This window comes from Plectrocnemia conspersa, unplaced genomic scaffold, assembly GCF_051122295.1.
Source record: "Plectrocnemia conspersa isolate PC_06_02 unplaced genomic scaffold, ASM5112229v1 ptg000001l, whole genome shotgun sequence".
Lineage (NCBI taxonomy): Eukaryota > Metazoa > Arthropoda > Insecta > Trichoptera > Polycentropodidae > Plectrocnemia > Plectrocnemia conspersa.
The window spans coordinates 21014969-21034983 of NW_028277165.1; the positions used below are offsets into that span (position 1 = coordinate 21014969).

The following is a 20015-nucleotide window of genomic DNA, read 5'->3' on the forward strand; positions in this document are numbered from 1 at the left end:
TGTCACTTGTAAACTAATCCGGCACACACAAAGTCAAGGACTGGATTCGAATAAATATTGTGAAAGTTGTAGTCATTCTTAAATTCGGATCAAAATATTTCGTTATATTGAGATCAGTCTTCGTTACACTGAAAACATTTTATATGAATGTTTTTCGGGGTTTTGTTATACTGAGAATTTTATTATTTCGGTATTCGTTACAAAAAAATTTCACTACATTAAATTGTTCAGAAATCACAGTAAGTAGGCAACATTTAATAAAATCATTTCACTAATTTACTTTCGGCAAAAATACCATTGTTTCACCTACACTCATCTTGTACAGCAGTCTTACTAAGAATATCATTTTTTTGAGAATACCGATTAATTTTTATTTCTGATTTAAAATACAGTTACGTAATTTATCACACTCCTATTCTAGTTTTATGAAACTGCAACGACTATTAAATTTTTTTTTAATGTATAAAGTAGTTATACTTCAATCTTGTGGTATATATGTTTTGTATTATATTTAAAGTATGGCTCTAATAATATTTTACATGTTTTACCCATCCGTAAATTTTTACAATAATAAGCATAAAATGTTACTTCTTCCCTAAAGCTTTTAAAGAAAAACATTTCAATAAATATAAATTATATCTAAAATTGTTTTTTTAAGAAATGATTGTATAAATGTATCTTGACCCAAATATTTCTAACACTTTCTTACTTATGATTGACAAGAGATTTAAAGATAAAATTATAAAAAAACAGCCTTTGAAATGGATATGTGTGGTAAAGTAGATGCAATATTTTCAATGCTTGATTTTGTTACATAGTAGAGTTCTAATCATATTTATTTTTGGGAGTTATAAGTATAATATTACATATTTTTGTTAAAAATATTTTTTTACTTTCAATTACATAGATAGAACCAAAAATTGTGTATTTCACTTAAAATAATTAATTCAATAAAAGCACTAAGCAGTAAATATGTTTAATTAATATCACTAAAGAAATATATTCTTTTTAATTCATTGCCAGTACTAATTAAATATTTTTTTTAATATTTCTGATCACTGATTAAGATCAAATTACAATGATAATAAAACAATACTCAAATATATGTATTAAATTGCGATTTAAATCGAACCACGATTTTAAGTTTAATTTTAAAATATTTATATAACTTCAACATATTGAGAACCACTGATCAACATCGACGATAGTGGGATGGTGAATGTGCGTTGATATCAGATGCCAAACATTACAACTGTGTGTTCAGTGCACAACAGACCTGTGGACCAAAACGTCGGCGTGCTCCGCAGGTCTTTCGGAAACTTAATTAGTACTTATTATGGAACGAAGTTTCGCGGCCGGCACCCAAGCCCACGGTTGACGGCGTCTAACAACCCCTAACAAGCGCGTGGACGCTATTGAGAACCAGTGCAAAACATACCAAGAAACATTTTGTGATTTTGTGATATTTTTATTATTTTTATATAAACGTTAATTTAGGTACGTATTTTTTTTATATACAATAACAAAGCTTAAAAGCTCTGCACATAACTTAATTTATTTTTCGCGCATTAGAAACATTTTCTAAACGCAGATGCACTTTCACATGTCATTTTTTAGAACAGAAATTCGAAAGCTCCAAATTGTCGAAATTGTTTCAATCGAAAACTCTCGTTTGGTAATTGTTTCCAAATGTAAATTTGAGCGTTTCTATTTATTTTAATTAACTAAAATGTACTTCAAGAGATTTTGAATAAAGGCAAACAGAGCGTCTAAATGGTACAAATATTTTCTGTTTCAAAAACGTACACCGCGACGAATATATTATAATATTTTTAGTTTTGCATGTGAATAAAGTTTAAAGCCAGTTGGTTTTATGGAATGTCGACATTATGGGTGTTATACGTTTGACCTCCATTAGTGGTTTATAACGTTTTAGGTAGAATTGTTAATTTTCTATCAGTGTTAAAAAAACATGATTAGCATAAATTTGTCATAAAAGAAAGAGTATATTATTATTTTTATTATCTTATTATATTATTTAAAATATCAATATTTTATCGATGGAAAATTAAAATTGTATCATGGAAAATGTATGATAAATTAGATTTATTTTCCAAAAAACGCAAATATTTCTCTCAAATACAAAATCAATATCAGAGAATTTTTATGTATTTATACGCATATGAATTCCATTTTATACATAACCAGAGCCTATATATTTTTGATTGTCATATGCTATATAGATTAGCCTTTTTACTTATTATTCTATTCTTACTAACGCATTTAAAACAAAACTTTTCTTTGGTAATTAAAAATACTACAATATGAAGAACAATTTAAAATTATGTTAGTTAGCTGTAAACTTAAACATTGATAGGAATAATAGTATTAAGCTCATGGGTTACTAAATCTCAATAATTTATATTCATACTATAATTCCGATTTATTACTACAGATATCACGAATTAGTATTTATATAATCAATAAAGTTTATTGGAGTATTAAATGTATTAAAAAGTTATCTACGTTCTATAATATGAATGAATTGAAAAAACAGTTCTTTTGCAGATTTTATGCTTGTAATAAGTCACATATTTTATTACCGCATATTAAATTAAAAATATATATATATAAAAAAATATGCATTTCTCAATCTGAACCAACCTGTTTAAATTGTTGTAATTTTAAAATACATATTTATGATTGTTTTATTGAATATACAAAGGCTAAATTAAATTATATCAGTAAATATATTTACAAATATTAAAAAATATATGTATTTCAGAATGTTAATACAATAGAAACACCGCAATTACATCATTTCTAAATTGAATATATATTAATTTTATATTTAATATTACTCTTAATAAGTGTTTTAATTTTAATTTATTTCTTTTACAGATTACTTACCAAAATGTCTAACCTTATGGAGTCATATAGGAATTTTATGGAGGCGAAGAGTGGTGAGTACTGTTTTCAATTTCAATATACAATAGAGAAAGAATCCAATTATGGAATGCTCGATTATCTTTTGCGTATCAAAATCATATCTACGATCTAATTTTCCACGATTTTAATCAAAACTCTCACTTGGTCCAACTAAAAACAACAGATACAGCTTTTACTGTATTTTTTAATAAAAAAAATCGACACGCCTAACCTTAATAGCGTTTTTTTAGCATTCTATTTAATATTCTCACATTCTAAACGCGATAAAAAGTTAAATTAAAACTATGTCAAAAGGGTTTTGCGCTATTGATAATGTATTAATAATACTAGATAGATTTATAATTTAATACATTAGAAGAAGCAAAAAATAGAGCGATTACTAATGGTACTATAATATACTTATTTATGATATGGACAGGCAAGATTTAGTTATATGTTATTTATTACTCATATGTGATAATAAAATATTATTTTTTGCAATACTTACAAATAAGGATAATAGTTATTTTATATTTTTAAGGTCATAAACACATACTATATGTATAGTAATATAGCATTCGATACACTGTTCAATGTCAATGAACTTATAGTTAGATTATAATATCTCACAAGATTTTTATTGTAAAATTAATTATGATTATATTGATTGTTAATTATGTTGAGTTAGAATCATTTAGTTACTTTGATGATGTGTTATGTGATAATTATCTAACACTAGCTCTATAAAAAAACTATTTCATAACAGATATTTATTAAATCTGCATAACATGTTGATAATTAGTTACGTTTGCTTAACTATTTTAAATCATTTTTTTTAATTAGACTTGAAATGCTTAAAGAAAAATATCTTCATGCCTGTATAGCACAAAAATATCTCCGGAACTCAAATCGCAGAAAACATAGCATTGATTTATTTTGCAAATGTTTTTGTATACTAATTTAATTATTTTACAGAGCTGTTTATATTATATTATATAAATATATTGCTGCGATTGTAAAACTAATCGTAGTTGTTTTTTGTGATTTTCTGCGACCTACCTCAATACATAAAAAAATGTGTTGTTTACGAGTGAAATTATTAGTACATCTCATAGTTCCACGAAAAAAAATGTAAAACGCTTTTATGATGTCAGATTTCCATAACTTGAACATAAAGAATGGTGGGAGCTATTTTAACCCGAAAATGAGTTCATTAATTTTGCTTAAAGCCATCGAAATCAATAATATTTTGCTAAAAAAATAAGGCATTAGTTGTGTGTTGCAAATGTAAAAATAAAATAAAAATAAGCATTAAATCATGTTATTAACTCTCGAGATGATAAGTGTCATTCTGAATAATTTTCTCGATACTGTTGACCATCAGATTATTCCTACGATCTCAGTGGAAACATTTTGGCTAGAAAAACTTCTACTAAAGATCTCAGGATCACTTTTGAAAGCATGTGAAGATTCTCTCTACACGTAAATGACATCTGCGATAAATCTTACAAGATGAACGGCTTTGTTATGAAAAATTCTTTCACTTTGCAGGGATTCCTGAATTAAGGTATACCCGAATAATCAAATACTTCCCCTTAATCAAAAAAGTACAGAAAAGATTCTTGAGGATAATTGTTTATTGTCCACTTTCTATTCCTGCGCCTTTTTATTAGGAGCGTTAGGATGCGATTCGCTGTGTCTTCTCATAAAATTGTATCAAACTACTGTAAGGTGCTGTCGACAATAGCTGGCCACACACGGGCGGATCTGTCCGCCGGATTTGTCCGAAATGGATGTCCGACGGACTATTCTTGAGGAATTGCAGTTTTGACAAACAATGTATTCACAAACATTAATTATTTTCTTTGTTTTTTACATAATCTAATAACTTCACATAGGCTTGTATTTACAAATACTACAAATTTATTAGTGATAAATTCTCTTACAAAGATTGCATATCACGTTCATAATGAATCAGAAGACAATGATTTACCTTATATTTATTATATATTATAAATAATAAGTCGTTCGACTGTGTGTATGACGTAAAACACGCAAGCATTCATGTGCACAATGACGAACGTTGCATAATTACAAACATGCGTTTTTCACCGTGTGTTGTTGACGTTTTTTTCAAATTCTTTATCATCTTTTTCTCGTTCGTTATACATGAACACGAATGGCCTTATGTAATAATAATTGCAAACTCGGCGACCTTATGGAAAATGTTGTTATTTTTCCGCAATAGAACACGCCCGCATGGGCCCGTATAAGTAAAATCTGGATATAATAACAATCGTCACTAAAGAATTTATTACAATATTTATATATAGTGTCAATAGTTTAAGAAGATGTTGTAATGATAGTAGATTATTTACAAGTTATAAATAGTTGATTTGAAGATTTATTATATTTTTATTTAAAATTTATTGAAAAAATATTTTATATCAATACACCTAACTTTAAAAATTAAACATTAAAAAATTACGTTTTTATTAGTTAATGTTTATGTCATAGTTAATACCGATGGCTCAAAGTATAAATTTAATAACTCCACTTTTGAGTGAAAATGACTTAACAATGTTACATTGTACATTTAATCGAAATATATCTACAAAATCAAACACTACAAACTTTTATTTTCAATTTGTTTTTCCTGTACTTGTCAAATATGGAGTTGGCAATTTTACACTTAAAGCCGTCAATATGCTTTTTTAGGATTATTATAGTAATAATAAACTATGAACTTTATGGTAATATCCCGTTCAAAAACGATTGTTTGAAGTTAAAATTAATATATGTGGTTATTTACAGCTACAAGATTTTGCTTTATTTAATTCTTCTTAATAAAATATATTAATTTTAATGAACGTATTTAATTCTTTCAACGCCAAGCGCATGATATGATGCGCTCGTTAAAACCTTCGTTTTTTAAAGAAACGGAAAGGTAAAAGTTGGCAATATATGTTTTAAAAATCAGTTTGAGTTCCTAGTAAACGATTTCAGTGATTTTATTTATAGAATTTGCGATGAAACAGTGGTATATATAATTATAAAGTCACGCCTTAATTTTAGTCGATTGTATTTCGCGCGCGATTTCGATCGTGCTTCTTTAGACCACTTTTAGGGTTAGCACAAACGCATCGCGGAAATTCGTTTTTTTATACTTTAATTTATGAATCGAAATTAAATTATGTCATCAATATTTCAATGATAATTGTGATTTGTAAATACTTGTGAATATATTTATACGTTATTTCGACTGTTTTAATATTGTCAACTGTTTTTGTGATTGCTTTTTATTGTTTGTAATAATTAAATAATAATAATAATAATTACTATTAAATACTTATTAATAAATATAAATAAGATATAATTAATAAAATATGAATATTAACTCTTAGTAAATATTAAATAATAATAATAATAACAAAAACGATTCCTTGTCGTAGAATCATTTTATTTTACTTGTTCTATTATTTTATAATTTATTTGTAATGTGTTTATTTATTTACATTAAATTAATTCCATCGTGACCTAACAGGTTACCCCAATGCGTCACGATGGTCGAAAAGTTTATTATTTATTGTATATATATGTGTGTGTGTGTGTGTGTGCAATATATATTACATATTCCGCCTGGAGTGTAGATATGTTGCACTCTTGCCGGTCCCAAGCCCGGATAAAGGAGGAGGGTTTCTATCATGGAGCAAACCAACCAACGTGGATAAATCCAAATAGTTATGAAAAAATCACAAAGAAATAATAAATCCGCCCCAATTCATAATGACCTAGACCATGGTTTCCCAAACTATGTTCCGCGGAACACTGGTGTTCCGCGAATCCAAAATATGTGTTCCATGGAGCCTAAATAGATATTTCCCAAAAATTTGGAGTAAATTAAAAGAATGAACATATTCTACTTCATAATGAAGGCGAAGATTTTAGTACCTAGAAGTTGGGTACAGCAAAATAAGCTAAGTGTTCCGCCAAAATTTTCGGATTTGCGAAGTGTTCCGTCGCTCAAAAAGTTTGGGAAACCCTTACCTAGACGATCGAAATCTAGATAAACGATTGGATTTCAATTTTGGAAGCTGGAATGTGCAATATTACAACCAGGAAAAATGCAAACAATAGCTGAAGAAATATTAAAACTCAAGATATATCTAGAAGCCCTACAAGAAATTAGGTGGAAAGGCCAAAACCGATCACCGGTTGTAGTGCCGTGGAAGAAGAAGAAGAATATGTATATATTATAAATTATACATCTTATTATATATAGTTAAATGTAACATCGTATCTTGCTATCAAGTTTTATTATTTATTATTTTTATATATAAAGAAATATGACAACCTTCAACAACAACCAATTGCAAACACCATTGATTAAAAACAAACGGTTTGGTTATTAGGGTTATTTTTGTGTACGATATATGTGATTTTGTATGCATCAAAGAAATCTTGTCGATTTGTAAATTGTTAAAACAGGATGTAGGTCAGACGAAGAAAAAATGCGTTGCAGATTTATATATTAAAATTGTTTCAGTGTGAGCATGACCCTGCTTGTCGTTCGCTTGTATAGTGCCGCGCGCGTGCATGTGTGTGTATGTGTGTGTACGCGAGCCAACACGCGGACCGACCAATAGATTTAGTTTTGTTCACTTTATATTTCCAACAATACGACTAAAAATGTTTGTTTATTGATATAATTAGAATGTTTAAATCATGTTAATCATGCATATATAATTTTAAAATATAAAAATTGAGTATTTTGGCTGTAATGATGTGTTAAACAGAGTAAGTAGCCAAAAAATTATATCGCTAAAAACGCATGGCGTACAGCGAGTAATTAAGAATTTACCGGTCGGCGGTCTAAGGGTTATATACATCAATATTATTGAGGATTACACAAACAATATTTTTTTCGTTATCTGGTACATCAACTTTTAAGACGATATTCCTTTTAATTAAATTCTACATAGTTAAATGTACGTTAATGCTCTCTCAAAATGCAACATTAAAAAATATTTATGTGACTATTTCAACACTTGACGGTAATATAGCACAAAATGTTGTCTGGCGACGTTTTTTATTTAGTAGTTTCTTGGACAGACTCGATGATATAGTATCTATTGTAGATCATTATATTACAGCACTATGTCTCTGACTCTGTAAGAAAACGTTGTGTTGAGCGACTTTGAACAGTTTCATTGCTAAACCGCTCATTGTACACAGCTGTGGTCCTATCTTTTCCAATATTTTTCTTTGCTCAGTATGTCGTAGTAAATAACAATAAAAAAAAAATTCATATGTTTTTTACTTTTGGGCGTTAATAGGTTAATAACAATAGAGTGAATATATTGTTTGAAAACTAACGCAATCAAGTCATCAATCAAAATTTTATTTATTAAACTTTCTTATTTTTAGAACAATACAATTTTTTATTGAATTATTGCCTTACTTTAATCATCATAAAATAAACCAAAAACATCGTAGTAACTAAAGAAAAACAATAAATAGTTTATCTATATTATAAAAAAAAATCTGGTGAACAGAAGCGACGTGATATTTGCACATGTCATACTGGCTGCCATTTCTAGGTCAATTGTGCTATTTTCAACTTTCAACTCTTAACATAATTATTAATTGAAAAAATGAGTTTAAGCAATCCCGGGCGAAGCCATATAAAAAATCTAATTATATGTACTTATAACTCATACAATAGATACAAAATCTATTACATATTAGAAAGCTCTTTATCTCTCCACATTAAATATAAAAAATATGTGATTGCTCTTATACTTTTTTGTTAATTTTCATTAGACTAAAATTTGAATACAACCAAATTAGAGTAATCTAGGAAAAATTATTGTGAAGTGATCGATTATACTTATCACTAAGTGTAACAATTTAATTGTACTAGAAATTTTACATAATATAGTTATTGCATTTTTGCAAATATGTAGATCTGGCAATTGAAAAAAAATGCCAAATATATAATTTAAACAAGTTATTGTAATTGTGTTTTCTGCTTTTTTTATATCTAATATGACTTTTCTAGTTAATGAATACATATGTATTATTTTGTATTAGAAAGACTTTTATAGTAAAAATGTGACACGTTTTTTTATTAACGTTAGCTAATTCAATTTTTTAATTTTAAAAATGTGTTCACATACTTTAACTTGTCATTGATTAAAAATCTTACAGACTAATTCAGCTTTAGTTTTATAATAAGCTACAGTTTTCTTGTTAAAAAATCTGATTTTGTGTAATACTGAACCATAGTTTTAGAAAATATAAAATAAATGTAAGTAAATATTAATATAATATTATAAAAATATATATATAAATTACCACATACATAAAAGAACGTAGATCCCGCTATCAGGTGGTGGAATTTAAATGGCACGTCATGGAAGTCGAGAGTTTTTTCTGGCGTGTCGAGTTGAATTATTGTCGGCTGTGATATCTGTGGAGCAGCTGGGATTGACTTTTCGTTTGTTCAAATGATTAAATTGCTCTCTAAATTACACAATTTAACACAATGTAAAATAAGTTTTATTTACATATATAAACACAGATTGGTTTTCAAATATCTAAATATCGAAAATCTATATTTATGTCAGATTATATTCCTTTATTTTTACAAATAACTAGGTAATGTGTCAATTGCTTATGTTTGTATTGGTTAATCTATGAATATGCATGTTCTTGCATTGAATAGTAGGAACACTGTGGATGTTCCGAGGCTAACAACTTGAGTTCGAGAAAAAATTATAGATAATACCCAATATCCTAAAGCCTTGAAATAAAATTATATTAATTTCTAATAATATGTTAACTTCAAATATAAATTATTATTAAAAATATTATTTAATGAAAAATAATATTAAAAATTAACTTTTGCAAGTGATAAAATATATTTTTAGTTGTTAACATTATAATATATATACAGTTTAAGAAGCCATCGACAAGAATATTCTAGTTGATCTAAATATCTGAAATTTAGCCTATAACTAAGAAAAAGAAAATTATTTTGGAATAAACTAGCCTGACATACTATTTAATACTCTTGACTTTATTCATTAATGTGTCAGTTAATATTCATATATAAATTTTTAGAATAATTTACAAGTTTAAATTTGCTTCAAGGTTTATCTAGTTTCTTTTTCGTCTATTTTGTATGTCGTTTCGCAACTTCGTTTCGCCAAAATTACAAGGACTCTCACAAAATTTATAAAACTTGATTAGGATTTATTCCGAAATAAATACACATTAATTATTTAAATAATGAGACATTAGGAATTATTATTAAAGATATGTAATATTTGATATATTTTATTTTATGTTTCAGATCCTAGAACACAGGATTGGTGGATGATGTCAGGACCTGGTCCCTTGTTAGTATTATTGATCACATATGTATATTTCTCCGTCTCGGTGGGTCCGAGATGGATGAGAGATCGTAAACCATATGATCTTAAATACGTCCTGATAGTTTATAACGCCATACAGGTTGTATTTAGTGCCTACCTAGTATACGAAGTAAGTGATATCTTAATTATTATAAACTTGCTATAGTTTTATATCGTCGTATCTATAACCTTTCATTAATCAAATTACAGATACAACGATATATCACTATATAGTTGAACGTTATATAGTTGAAATTATGATAAACTTTTATTTTATTAAATTAACTATAATTTTCAGGGTTTGAACGCGGGATGGTTAAATGAATACAGTTATACATGCCAACCAGTGGACTATTCGAATAGTCCAAATGGAAGAAGGGTGATTATTATTTGTTTTATATACATATATTCTACTTTAGTTTTCTCATGAGCTACATATTTTTATTATTAAAGCAATTAAAAGCATACTTGCAGAATATGGCTTGATTTTGCTTATTTATTCGATAACATCATTCAGATTAGGAAACACTTTGTTGATCAAAATCATTATTTTCATAGTATTGCATCGGATAAAAATAGAATTAATTGTTAATATTTATTCCAAAAAATAAATTTTAGTATTAGTATCTTCAGGAAATATTCAGTGACAAATATATTAGGTAATCTCAAAATAAATGTCGTTTTTTTAATGAAATTAAAAAATAACTTTTAAATTTTCATTTTGATCACATGGATATGCACTGACATGTTTTCTACCCTTAATTAATTTGGAACCCATACACCTTGTCTCCGAGTCTTCCCATTATTATTATTGTGCCGTCGACTTTTTATAGCAATATTACGATTTACAATAAGTGAGAATCGAATGAAGCACATCTAAACCGAATTTTGACCAATAGGAGGGCGCAAAAAACAATTATCCCTTCTCAGAAGTCAAAAATTCACGTCAAAAGCAATAAAATCGTATCGGCGCCGTCGCAGTGGGAACGCTCGTTACCGAGCGTTCCCACTGCGACGGCGCCCACACGACTTTTGACGTGAATTTTTGACTTCTGAGAAGTGATAATTGTTTTTGCGCCCTCCTATTGACCAAAATTCGGTTTGATTACACTTTAACCAATACTATCATATCAAAAGTCTGTAGTTATATTTTAATATAATATCGAAATGTTGACCAACTATGGAGATTATGCGAGATGTGACTTATTTTCACCTTATTTTTCCGCTTATTTTCACCTGAGAGATATTAGTTTGTATTTTAGACTTGACCTAATGAAAGTTCCAAAACTATAATTAGTTTTAGAACATTCAATAAGTGAGGTTTGGGTTTGAACAGCAAATGAACAAATTGAGTTTCATAGTTTCATATCCGTTAAATTTTATTTTCGCTAGTAGAAATATATATCTACTGGTTAAAATGTATTTTGACTTCATTAGTGAAAATATAACATTTTTACATCCATCTAAATAAATAATGAAAAGTATGTAAATATATATAATACTATGTATGGAAAAGTTTAATTCATATGATTTTACTAGCACCTGCCAGAAAAAATATATTTTCACTGGTAAAGCATACATCTATTGGTGAAAATGCATTCCGATAAGATTTCACTGTAATGACATGCTTAAAAAAAATATTCTAGACTATTTTTTTAGATTTTATTTGAGGAATAACCCAAAAATTTTAGATTTAGATTCAGTGACGTCATTTGAACTTTTTCAGGAAGGGGAGGTGAAAAATCGATTTTTTAATATTTAGATGTTATTAAGATTCATAGTATTTCATTAAATGACATGCATTTCTCTAGCAAAATTCAAGGGTTCAATTCCATTGACTGTAACGTTTTGGCCAGCAACATTTTTGAATATGGAATATGAACCAGTGATTCCACCAGCTCATAAAGCGCACCAAACACTGATATTTTGTGGATGTAATGGCGTCTCAATAATGGATTTCCTTCACTCCAAATGAGGCAATTTTGCTTGTTGACGTAGCCATTCAACCAAAAATGAGCCTCATCGTTGAACAAAATTTTGTGGTGAAAATGAGGTTTATTCGAACATTCACCGAAAATACGACGCACACGATGGTCAAACGGCTTCAATTCTTGCACGAGCTGGATCTTTTAAGCTCGTAAACTATGATCTTTCCGCAAAATCTTTCATAAAAAAGATTAACACAGCTCCGATTGCTGTGCACGATGGCGAATTGACTCATTCGGGTCCGCCTCAATATTACGCTCCACGGCAAAAACAACTTCTTCTGTGCGCACTGTACGACGTCTCTGCGGACGCGTTTTATCAATTAAAGTATGCGTGGTGCGAAAACGATCCATGGTTATTCGAATTACTTGCTCGGATGGACGTTTATGTCGACCGTAAAATGGATGTGGCGCACGGTAAGTTTCGTGAACTGAACTACGATTTTCGAAATAAATTTACACAATTTGCAAGCATTGTTCTGGCGTAAGTCTATTCATGATAAAATGGCAAATCAAACTGTGCACAAATCAGCTGTCAGATGTCAAATTGGCTGTCACTGGAAAAAGTGTAGCCAATTCAAAAAACAAACCTCTAAAAAAACAACCTTTATAACAAAAGACATACTCAGGTACGAATGACCAAAGAACGACTGTTATAACTTATATTTTTAAAATGACATTCACTTCAGGATTACTTAATATATATTTATAATTAATTATCTGTTTTTGATGTTGCATAGTTTTATGTCATACATTTTATTTAGAATAAGGACATAAATGTCTAATAAATGAGAGTTTCAGATATAGTAGTTAATCGCTATATTTTAACATTTTTTTAGTAGGTAAAGTAAGCTACATTTGTCCAGAATTTTGTGTTATGAAATATTGATTTTTAATTGCCTCATTGTTACAGATGGCAGGAGCTGTGCATTGGTATTTCGTAGCAAAAATAATAGAACTTTTGGACACTGTCTTCTTCGTGCTGCGAAAGAAGAACAATCAAATTTCATTTTTGCATGTCTATCATCATTTCATGATGCCGATTTGCTCTTGGATTGGGGTCAAGTTCTTGCCTGGTAATTATATTTTTCACAACATTTTTTTACATTATCGTATATGTATTATAATATTAAATAAATATTTTAGGTGGACACGGTACTTTATTAGGCATAATAAACTCTTTCATCCACATAATAATGTACACGTATTATTTAATCGCTGGTCTTGGTCCACAGTACCAAAAGTTCCTGTGGTGGAAAAAATACGTAACACGTCTTCAACTGGTAGGATAATTTAGATAATATTTAATAAAATATATTTATATGTATTTATTTAATATGATATATTTTTTAATTTAAATAGATACAATTCTCCATTATTTTGGTGCACAACCTCCAAGTTCTTCCCAGAGACTGTAATTATCCAAAGGGCATCGTCGTTCTTTTATCGATCAACGCTTTGCTGTTCATCTATTTGTTCGGTTCATTTTACGTAAAGACGTACAAGAAGTCCAAGATGGCGGTAAAGGTCAAAGACGAGATGGTGAAAGAAGGTGATAATAGACCAAACGGAAAGTTCGCCGATGAAGTGTCGCTGTCGAACGGAAAACTGCTGAACGGAAACTTGCGAAAGTTACGGAACTAAGTTTCTTTCTAACCGACAAATTATATTCGTAAGTGTGAATTAGTTTGTAATATAGGTAATTAATAAGTTATATTGTAATTTAAAGTAGTCAGTGTAAAATAAATCGCAATGTTATTTATATTCTTCTTATATTTTGTAAATAAAATCATCATAAATATCTATGAGAAACTATATTTTATTTCAATAAAATACACAGGCTTATGTGTTGTACATATGTAAATTATTGTAATACTAAATCTTGTTTCTAAAATATTTTTATTATTTGACATGTCAAAAATACAATTAACAGTCCTAATTTTAAATTGATAAAATCTTAAAAATGGTTTTCTATATCAGGATAGTATTGTTAAATGATAATTTTTCTTTGATACAATGTAATTTTTGAAATATTAATCAGTACAAATTGTAAGAACTTTGGTCAAAGAGCTTTTGTATTCGGGCTTTTGTATCAAGCCGTTGCTGTTGCAATCGTCACTGACCATCTTGATTATGTGCTGTATCTCAAAGTCAAGTCGAGATTTAAATTCCAAGCTCATTAATTGTGTGGTCAGACCGTTGATGAAAAACGACCCTGCAGTTGTGCTTCTAAATGAACTACAATTCTTTCCCGTGCTCCAAACTGCAAACATGTCTTTGTCGGGCAGTTCTGGGGTTGAATAACTTCCAAGACGACTAGCCTGCAACATGTAAATTAATAAATTATTTGCTTACACTTACAGCAAAATTCAACGGGAAATTGGTATACGAAAAGCTTCGGTGTAAATTAATTATGCTACATATTCTTCAAGGAAACTTTACGAGTGCATTTTTAAGTATATTTAAAGTTTTCACATGTAGGTCTATTAACATAAGGTTATTACTGTTGCAGTGAATCTATCACTATAACACAACATGTTTAATGTGTACTAATGGCAATATACTATAAATATTAATTAATTGTACAATATTTCTAAAACTAAAAAACCTGTAACTTACGAGTTTTGACTTCTACCAATGAAATATTTTATAGTTTAAATGTATAGAGTTAACTTAGTTGATTATCAATTTGTTAACCTATAATTGTACCTAAGCATTCTGATTTCTCGAAAAAATTTGATAAATGAAAAAATTTATATAATACAGTAAAGTATTGCAGATACATTATTACAAATTATTCTTAAAAGAACCCTATGAAAAACACATGCCATCTAAAGTAAAATCAAACATCCTCGTTCTTTTTTATGCTAAAAAAATTCAGCCGTGGAAAAATTTTCTTACACTACTTTCCGTAAGGCTGAAAGAAATTTCTGACTGACCGACCGTTGAGAAAAGACTGACCATTGCCAAAACACGACTCACCGTTGAAACTTAAATTTAAAAAACGCCATTTATTTCGGGCTTACTTAATATATAAATAAATGTATATACAAATGCAGTTTGACGTAATCGGCATATTTATAATTTAATTCAGGATTAGATTAATGAACTTTCTTACTTGAAAAATAAAAACTTTTGGAATTCCTGGCATTTTTTCTTTAAAAGCGTTTAAGATATCCACGTCTGAATATTTTTTATCAAAAGCGCGCATCTTTCCATTATGACCATGTGTCATTATTATAATCCATAAGCACTTTACATCTATTTTAGCTACAAAAAAATAAAATTACATTTTAATTATTAACTTATCCGTTGAAAAATCGACGATTTTTCAAAGGATATATTATAATCAGTGCCGTAGCTATGAGGGAGGCGGAGGGGACGGGCCGCCCTGGGCGGCACTTGCTTGGGGGCGGCATATTCGCGATGGCTCTTAACCCTGAATGCACTAAAACATACATAAATCCACGAATCACAATTTATTATTTTAAGAAATGCTGATTTTATGACCCTGCAAAAAATGTATGGGGGGGGTGGCAAATTTAATGATCGCCCTGAGCGGCACATTCCCGAGCTACGCCACTGATTATAATACTTATACTATTTGTTTTATTGCTGCATCGCATTGCGAAACACAATAAAACACATAGTATCACTTACTTACTTGCGTCATTCAATTTTAAAAACATATCGTCATAATTTAAATTCTCATAAAACACAAGCTTATAGCGAAATTTGCCAGCAAAGCATTTTATCAAATTGTCCTTATCTATTTTGGTATTTTCTCTTGCAGCTGAAAAATTAATTAAAGCAGAATTATGTATTTATATAATAGACTTAAAAATATATATTTACTCACGGCAATTCATTTGTGGTGAAAATTTAACATGATTAAAAATTATAACCATCACTTGACTAGTAGAATACTCATCACTGAAATGTTGAACTTATTATAAGCAAATGTTTATTTTAGTCTATGCATTTATAGTTAATCAATAATATAAAGAAATCACCTTTTGTCATTTTCATTTTTATCTGACGCAGATGCACCTCTTTCGTATGAAGAGAATACCCTCACTTGGAAAAATGTATTATTTTTTAGATAAATTTCAACAATATTTTAAATATAAAAATATACACCCTGTAGTTGTTTTAAGAATGTATTACTAGTCCATTTTTAAATTTCTTGTGGTGACGTAATTGGAAGTCGGAGCTGTGACTGTAATTAACTCTTTTTATCCTAAGCATCATTGCTTAAGTATGCAATAAAAATATAATAAGTAATTTTTTTAATAAAACTAAGATCAAATCGAGTGAGCATTAGTTTATAAAACATGTAGCTATTTTTCGGTGGTCGGTCAAAATGGCGTGCGTCAAATGAGCGCTGCATATATGTATATATATTTTATATATATTTATATATATTATTGAAAACTTTTATATACGGATATCAATCTAATAATAAAAACAAACTACTACGTACATACATAATTATGAATTAAATACAAAACAATATTTGACAATAAAATAGCTGTTAAAAACCATTTTTAAATTACTTCTTTCTCATCCTAGCTATGCTATTGTATGTACATTTATATTTAATAATTGCAAAATAATATTTTCATAACTTACCCATCACAACCACAACTCAATTGCATAACAGTAGGACTTAAACTGACTTATCTTATGATGTAGTTAACACAGGGTTTGTGAACTATTTGTTATATAAATTTTAAAGTTAAAGTTAAAGTTTCTTAAAAAATCTTATTTACCATTAATAAAAATACTTTACTTTTTTAATATTGTAGATATAACATAAGTTGAGTCATAGCGAAAATAGTAAAAATGATAAAAAATTCAAAGTATTTCTAATATCATAAATTTACTACATAATTTCTTTAATTTCTAATAGCAATACTCCATCGTTCAACTAATTTAGGTATACCATTTTTATATAAATATGGAGATTAGAACTAAGAATGACTTTAGTAAAAAATCCACATCTTGGGGGGGTTTGCAATGTTTTTTTATTTATGTTATTTTGCAACGATCGAAACAGATGAAGCAAAGTCAGGATAATATGCTAGGTGTCCAATCGCTTTTCATTTCAGGTCTGAATTTTTTTTTAGTGATGATCGCTTTGTTCTACTTTTCATTGTCATATTGCAACACAATACCCATTCTTCTGTCTAATTGTGATCGTTTTTCTTCTTATTACTTCCATCAATGCATAAGAGTGTCTTTTAAAAGTTCATTATAAATTATTCTTCAACAATCCCTCAACAATACTATAGTTTATATTGTAGGTAAGACTTGGTTTTGCGATTGTTTTCAAGGTTTTTCCATGATCCACCCAGCTTCTTTTATGTTTCTTATTGCTATAGATTAGAGTCTCCAATTCGAGTAATCGAGTACTCGATACTCGAGTATTTTGAAAATTACTCGATTAATACTCGAAATTAAAAAATTTTGAAATATTTCAGAAACAAAAATAACTTTAACTCGGTCCGGTAAAGGTTAACGTCTTGCTTTTATTTGGCGTTTATGCCCGAAGTCCCGAGTTAGAGCGCTTACTATCAGGTATAATTTTTTCATAGTTCCATAGTTGCATAGTTCCGGTCGTCGGCTATGTTAGTGGGTACGACGGAGAAATTTCTTTTGTGTTTTCTGTTCGACAGTCCCGACTTATCTAATTTATGGCAATGAACAATAAGAAATATCAACAAAAATTTTTTTTAGGTTTTATGACTATGCAGTTGTAGCGTAAAGTGTTGTAAATTGTTTATACTGATCCCTCAGCTTAAAATATAAATCAAAACAATTGTGCGTTTTAAAGGCATTTAAAGTAAAGTCAGTTCTTTGCGAACCGTTTAGCTCTAGAGTGAAAGGGATTCACCCAAATACATCTTCGAAAGATATAGATTTAAATTCTACGCATTAATCAGAAGGAGTAGAATATTCTATATCGTTAAAAAAAAAAATCTATTCAAGAAGAATTACAAAATGCTATTTTGTCAATAGTCGAAGGAAATAAGAGAAAAGCAGAGAAGGGAATGAAAGAAGAGAACATAAAAAGAGAGTTCAAAAAATTTTATATCTATAAAAAGCGAACAGATATAAATTAGAAGCCTTATCCAACGCGTTAATGACAATAAGACCAACATCAACAGCAACGGAAAGGGTTTTTTCCATAACGGGAATAATAAAACCAAAGGTTAGCAGTAATATTAAATTCGAGACACTTTTTGCATTATTGTTTTTAAAAAGTATGTTCGTGAAGTTAAAATAATTGTAAAAATTAACATACTAAGTATTTTATTTATTTATTTATATGTGCACGAATTTGAATAATAGCTATTTTGGTACATTTGGTAAATACTCGAAAGTACTCGAGTACTCGAGTATTTTAAAATTTTAATATTCGATACTCGAGTAGTTGCTGGTTCGAGTAATTGGAGACTCTACTATAGATCTACTTTTAATATCCTGTTATTAATTATAAAGCATTATGATTTATGACACAACATAAAAGATTATTTTTTAAATTAATTTAAAAAAATAAAACAATATTGTAGAAATATATGATGCTTGATAAAACCTTTTGGTCAATTATAATTAGAATTTGTTTGTTGCTCTATTGATAAGTAAAAAAAAATATAATTATATTTTACCTGTTTTATTAATACATAATTGATAAGCAACGTAGCAGAAGAATAGCCCACATAATAAATAAAGATATCAATTGTATTATAAATATTTTCAACACAAAATATAATGTCAAATTATACAGCATAAATTAGTAAAAAAATAGTTACCTTATAAAACAAAAAACAAGATTCAGCGATGTACTATTAAATAACAGTACTGAAACATTATTTAGTTGTATTACATTTTGCACCCTACTTACCACATTTAAAAGTTGTCCTCTTGGAGATCAGGGATCACTGTTTGTCGTCTCGGCTGATTCGGCATAGTGTACATTCCAAGGCGGAAGCGAAGTGGTAGTTCAAGCGCAAGTTCCAAAAGAAAATGATAAAGAATAGCACCATTTTAACTTAAGTACAACGACCCTACTAATCATAGATCATTCGACTAATGAAGATAATTTAGATCTTTGGTTTAATACGTACATCATTAAAAATTTAAAAATTGACGAAAAGTGAACCAATGCGGCATAAATACATGATACATTAATGATTTTTTTAATGTTTCTGATATTAATATAGTTTAGAGGAAGATGCAAAGTGCGTATAGATTATAATAAGTATACATGAAAATAATGAAAAATCATTATTTTAAAAGGAAAAAGTCAGAAATATGCATGCTCTGATATTTAAGACCCCTTATTGTTTAGTATAAAATATACAGCGAAAATTTGGAACTTAAGAGAACCGATCTAATTAGCGTTAGCTTTCAAACTAATTTTAATAAAGGATTATTTTAATCTGTAATATAAATAACATGATTGCTAACAGCTGCAATGTAATATAAAATTTCTGGAATTGACTGATATGTAATCTATAAAAGTTGTTTTTCAACATCGAATGATCTGATATATATTGATAACGGCATAAGTATACTTTAGATTATGAAAATATAATCATTAAAGTGTACGATACAAGTAAAAAATAATAATAATTAGATTTTTTATAAACACACAATTTATTAAAACATATGTATGTAT

General features: G+C 28.5%; 2 protein-coding genes across 3 annotated transcripts; one reads left to right on the forward strand and one right to left on the reverse strand.

The window, feature by feature from the left end:
• The first annotated feature begins 1245 nt into the window (after positions 1–1245).
• Positions 1246–14143, forward strand: LOC148239157 (very long chain fatty acid elongase AAEL008004). Its single transcript, XM_088191617.1, has 7 exons — positions 1246–1497; positions 2902–2963; positions 10286–10476; positions 10645–10725; positions 13245–13407; positions 13478–13614; positions 13694–14143. Exons 2-7 carry the CDS (start codon positions 2915–2917, stop codon positions 13973–13975), a joined length of 903 nt encoding a protein of 300 aa, XP_088047743.1. The 5' UTR covers positions 1246–1497; positions 2902–2914; the 3' UTR covers positions 13976–14143.
• LOC148239158 (caspase-6-like) lies at positions 14131–19551 on the reverse strand. 2 transcript variants are annotated; one of them, XM_088191638.1, is made up of 7 exons: positions 19462–19551; positions 19239–19291; positions 16345–16408; positions 16191–16264; positions 15996–16124; positions 15450–15601; positions 14131–14652 (listed from the first exon to the last, which is right to left on the reverse strand). In XM_088191638.1, the coding sequence occupies exons 4-7, from the start codon at positions 16237–16239 to the stop codon at positions 14365–14367; spliced, it is 618 nt and encodes a 205-aa protein (XP_088047764.1). In that variant the 5' UTR covers positions 16240–16264; positions 16345–16408; positions 19239–19291; positions 19462–19551; the 3' UTR covers positions 14131–14364. The 2 variants fall into 2 exon arrangements, with proteins under 2 accessions (XP_088047764.1, XP_088047755.1); XM_088191629.1 differs by lacking the exons at positions 19239–19291; positions 19462–19551 and adding an exon at positions 16964–17012.
• Between the last annotated feature and the right edge of the window lie 464 nt (positions 19552–20015).

What these genes read in the sequence shown, in the direction of transcription:
- LOC148239157 (XM_088191617.1), top strand. Translation starts at nt 2,915, where the DNA reads ATGTCTAACCTTATGGAGTCATATAGGAATTTTATGGAGGCGAAGAGT. An exon ending in ATAGTCCAAATGGAAGAAGG is followed by an intron (nt 10,726 to 13,244) that starts GTGATTATTATT and finishes TCATTGTTACAG; the next exon opens with ATGGCAGGAGCTGTGCATTG. An exon ending in TGGGGTCAAGTTCTTGCCTG is followed by an intron (nt 13,408 to 13,477) that starts GTAATTATATTT and finishes TAAATATTTTAG; the next exon opens with GTGGACACGGTACTTTATTA.
- LOC148239158 (XM_088191629.1), bottom strand. An exon ending in TTCACCACAAATGAATTGCC is followed by an intron (nt 16,125 to 16,190) that starts GTGAGTAAATAT and finishes TTAATTTTTCAG; the next exon opens with CTGCAAGAGAAAATACCAAA. An exon ending in CAAAAGTTTTTATTTTTCAA is followed by an intron (nt 14,653 to 15,449) that starts GTAAGAAAGTTC and finishes TACATGTTGCAG; the next exon opens with GCTAGTCGTCTTGGAAGTTA.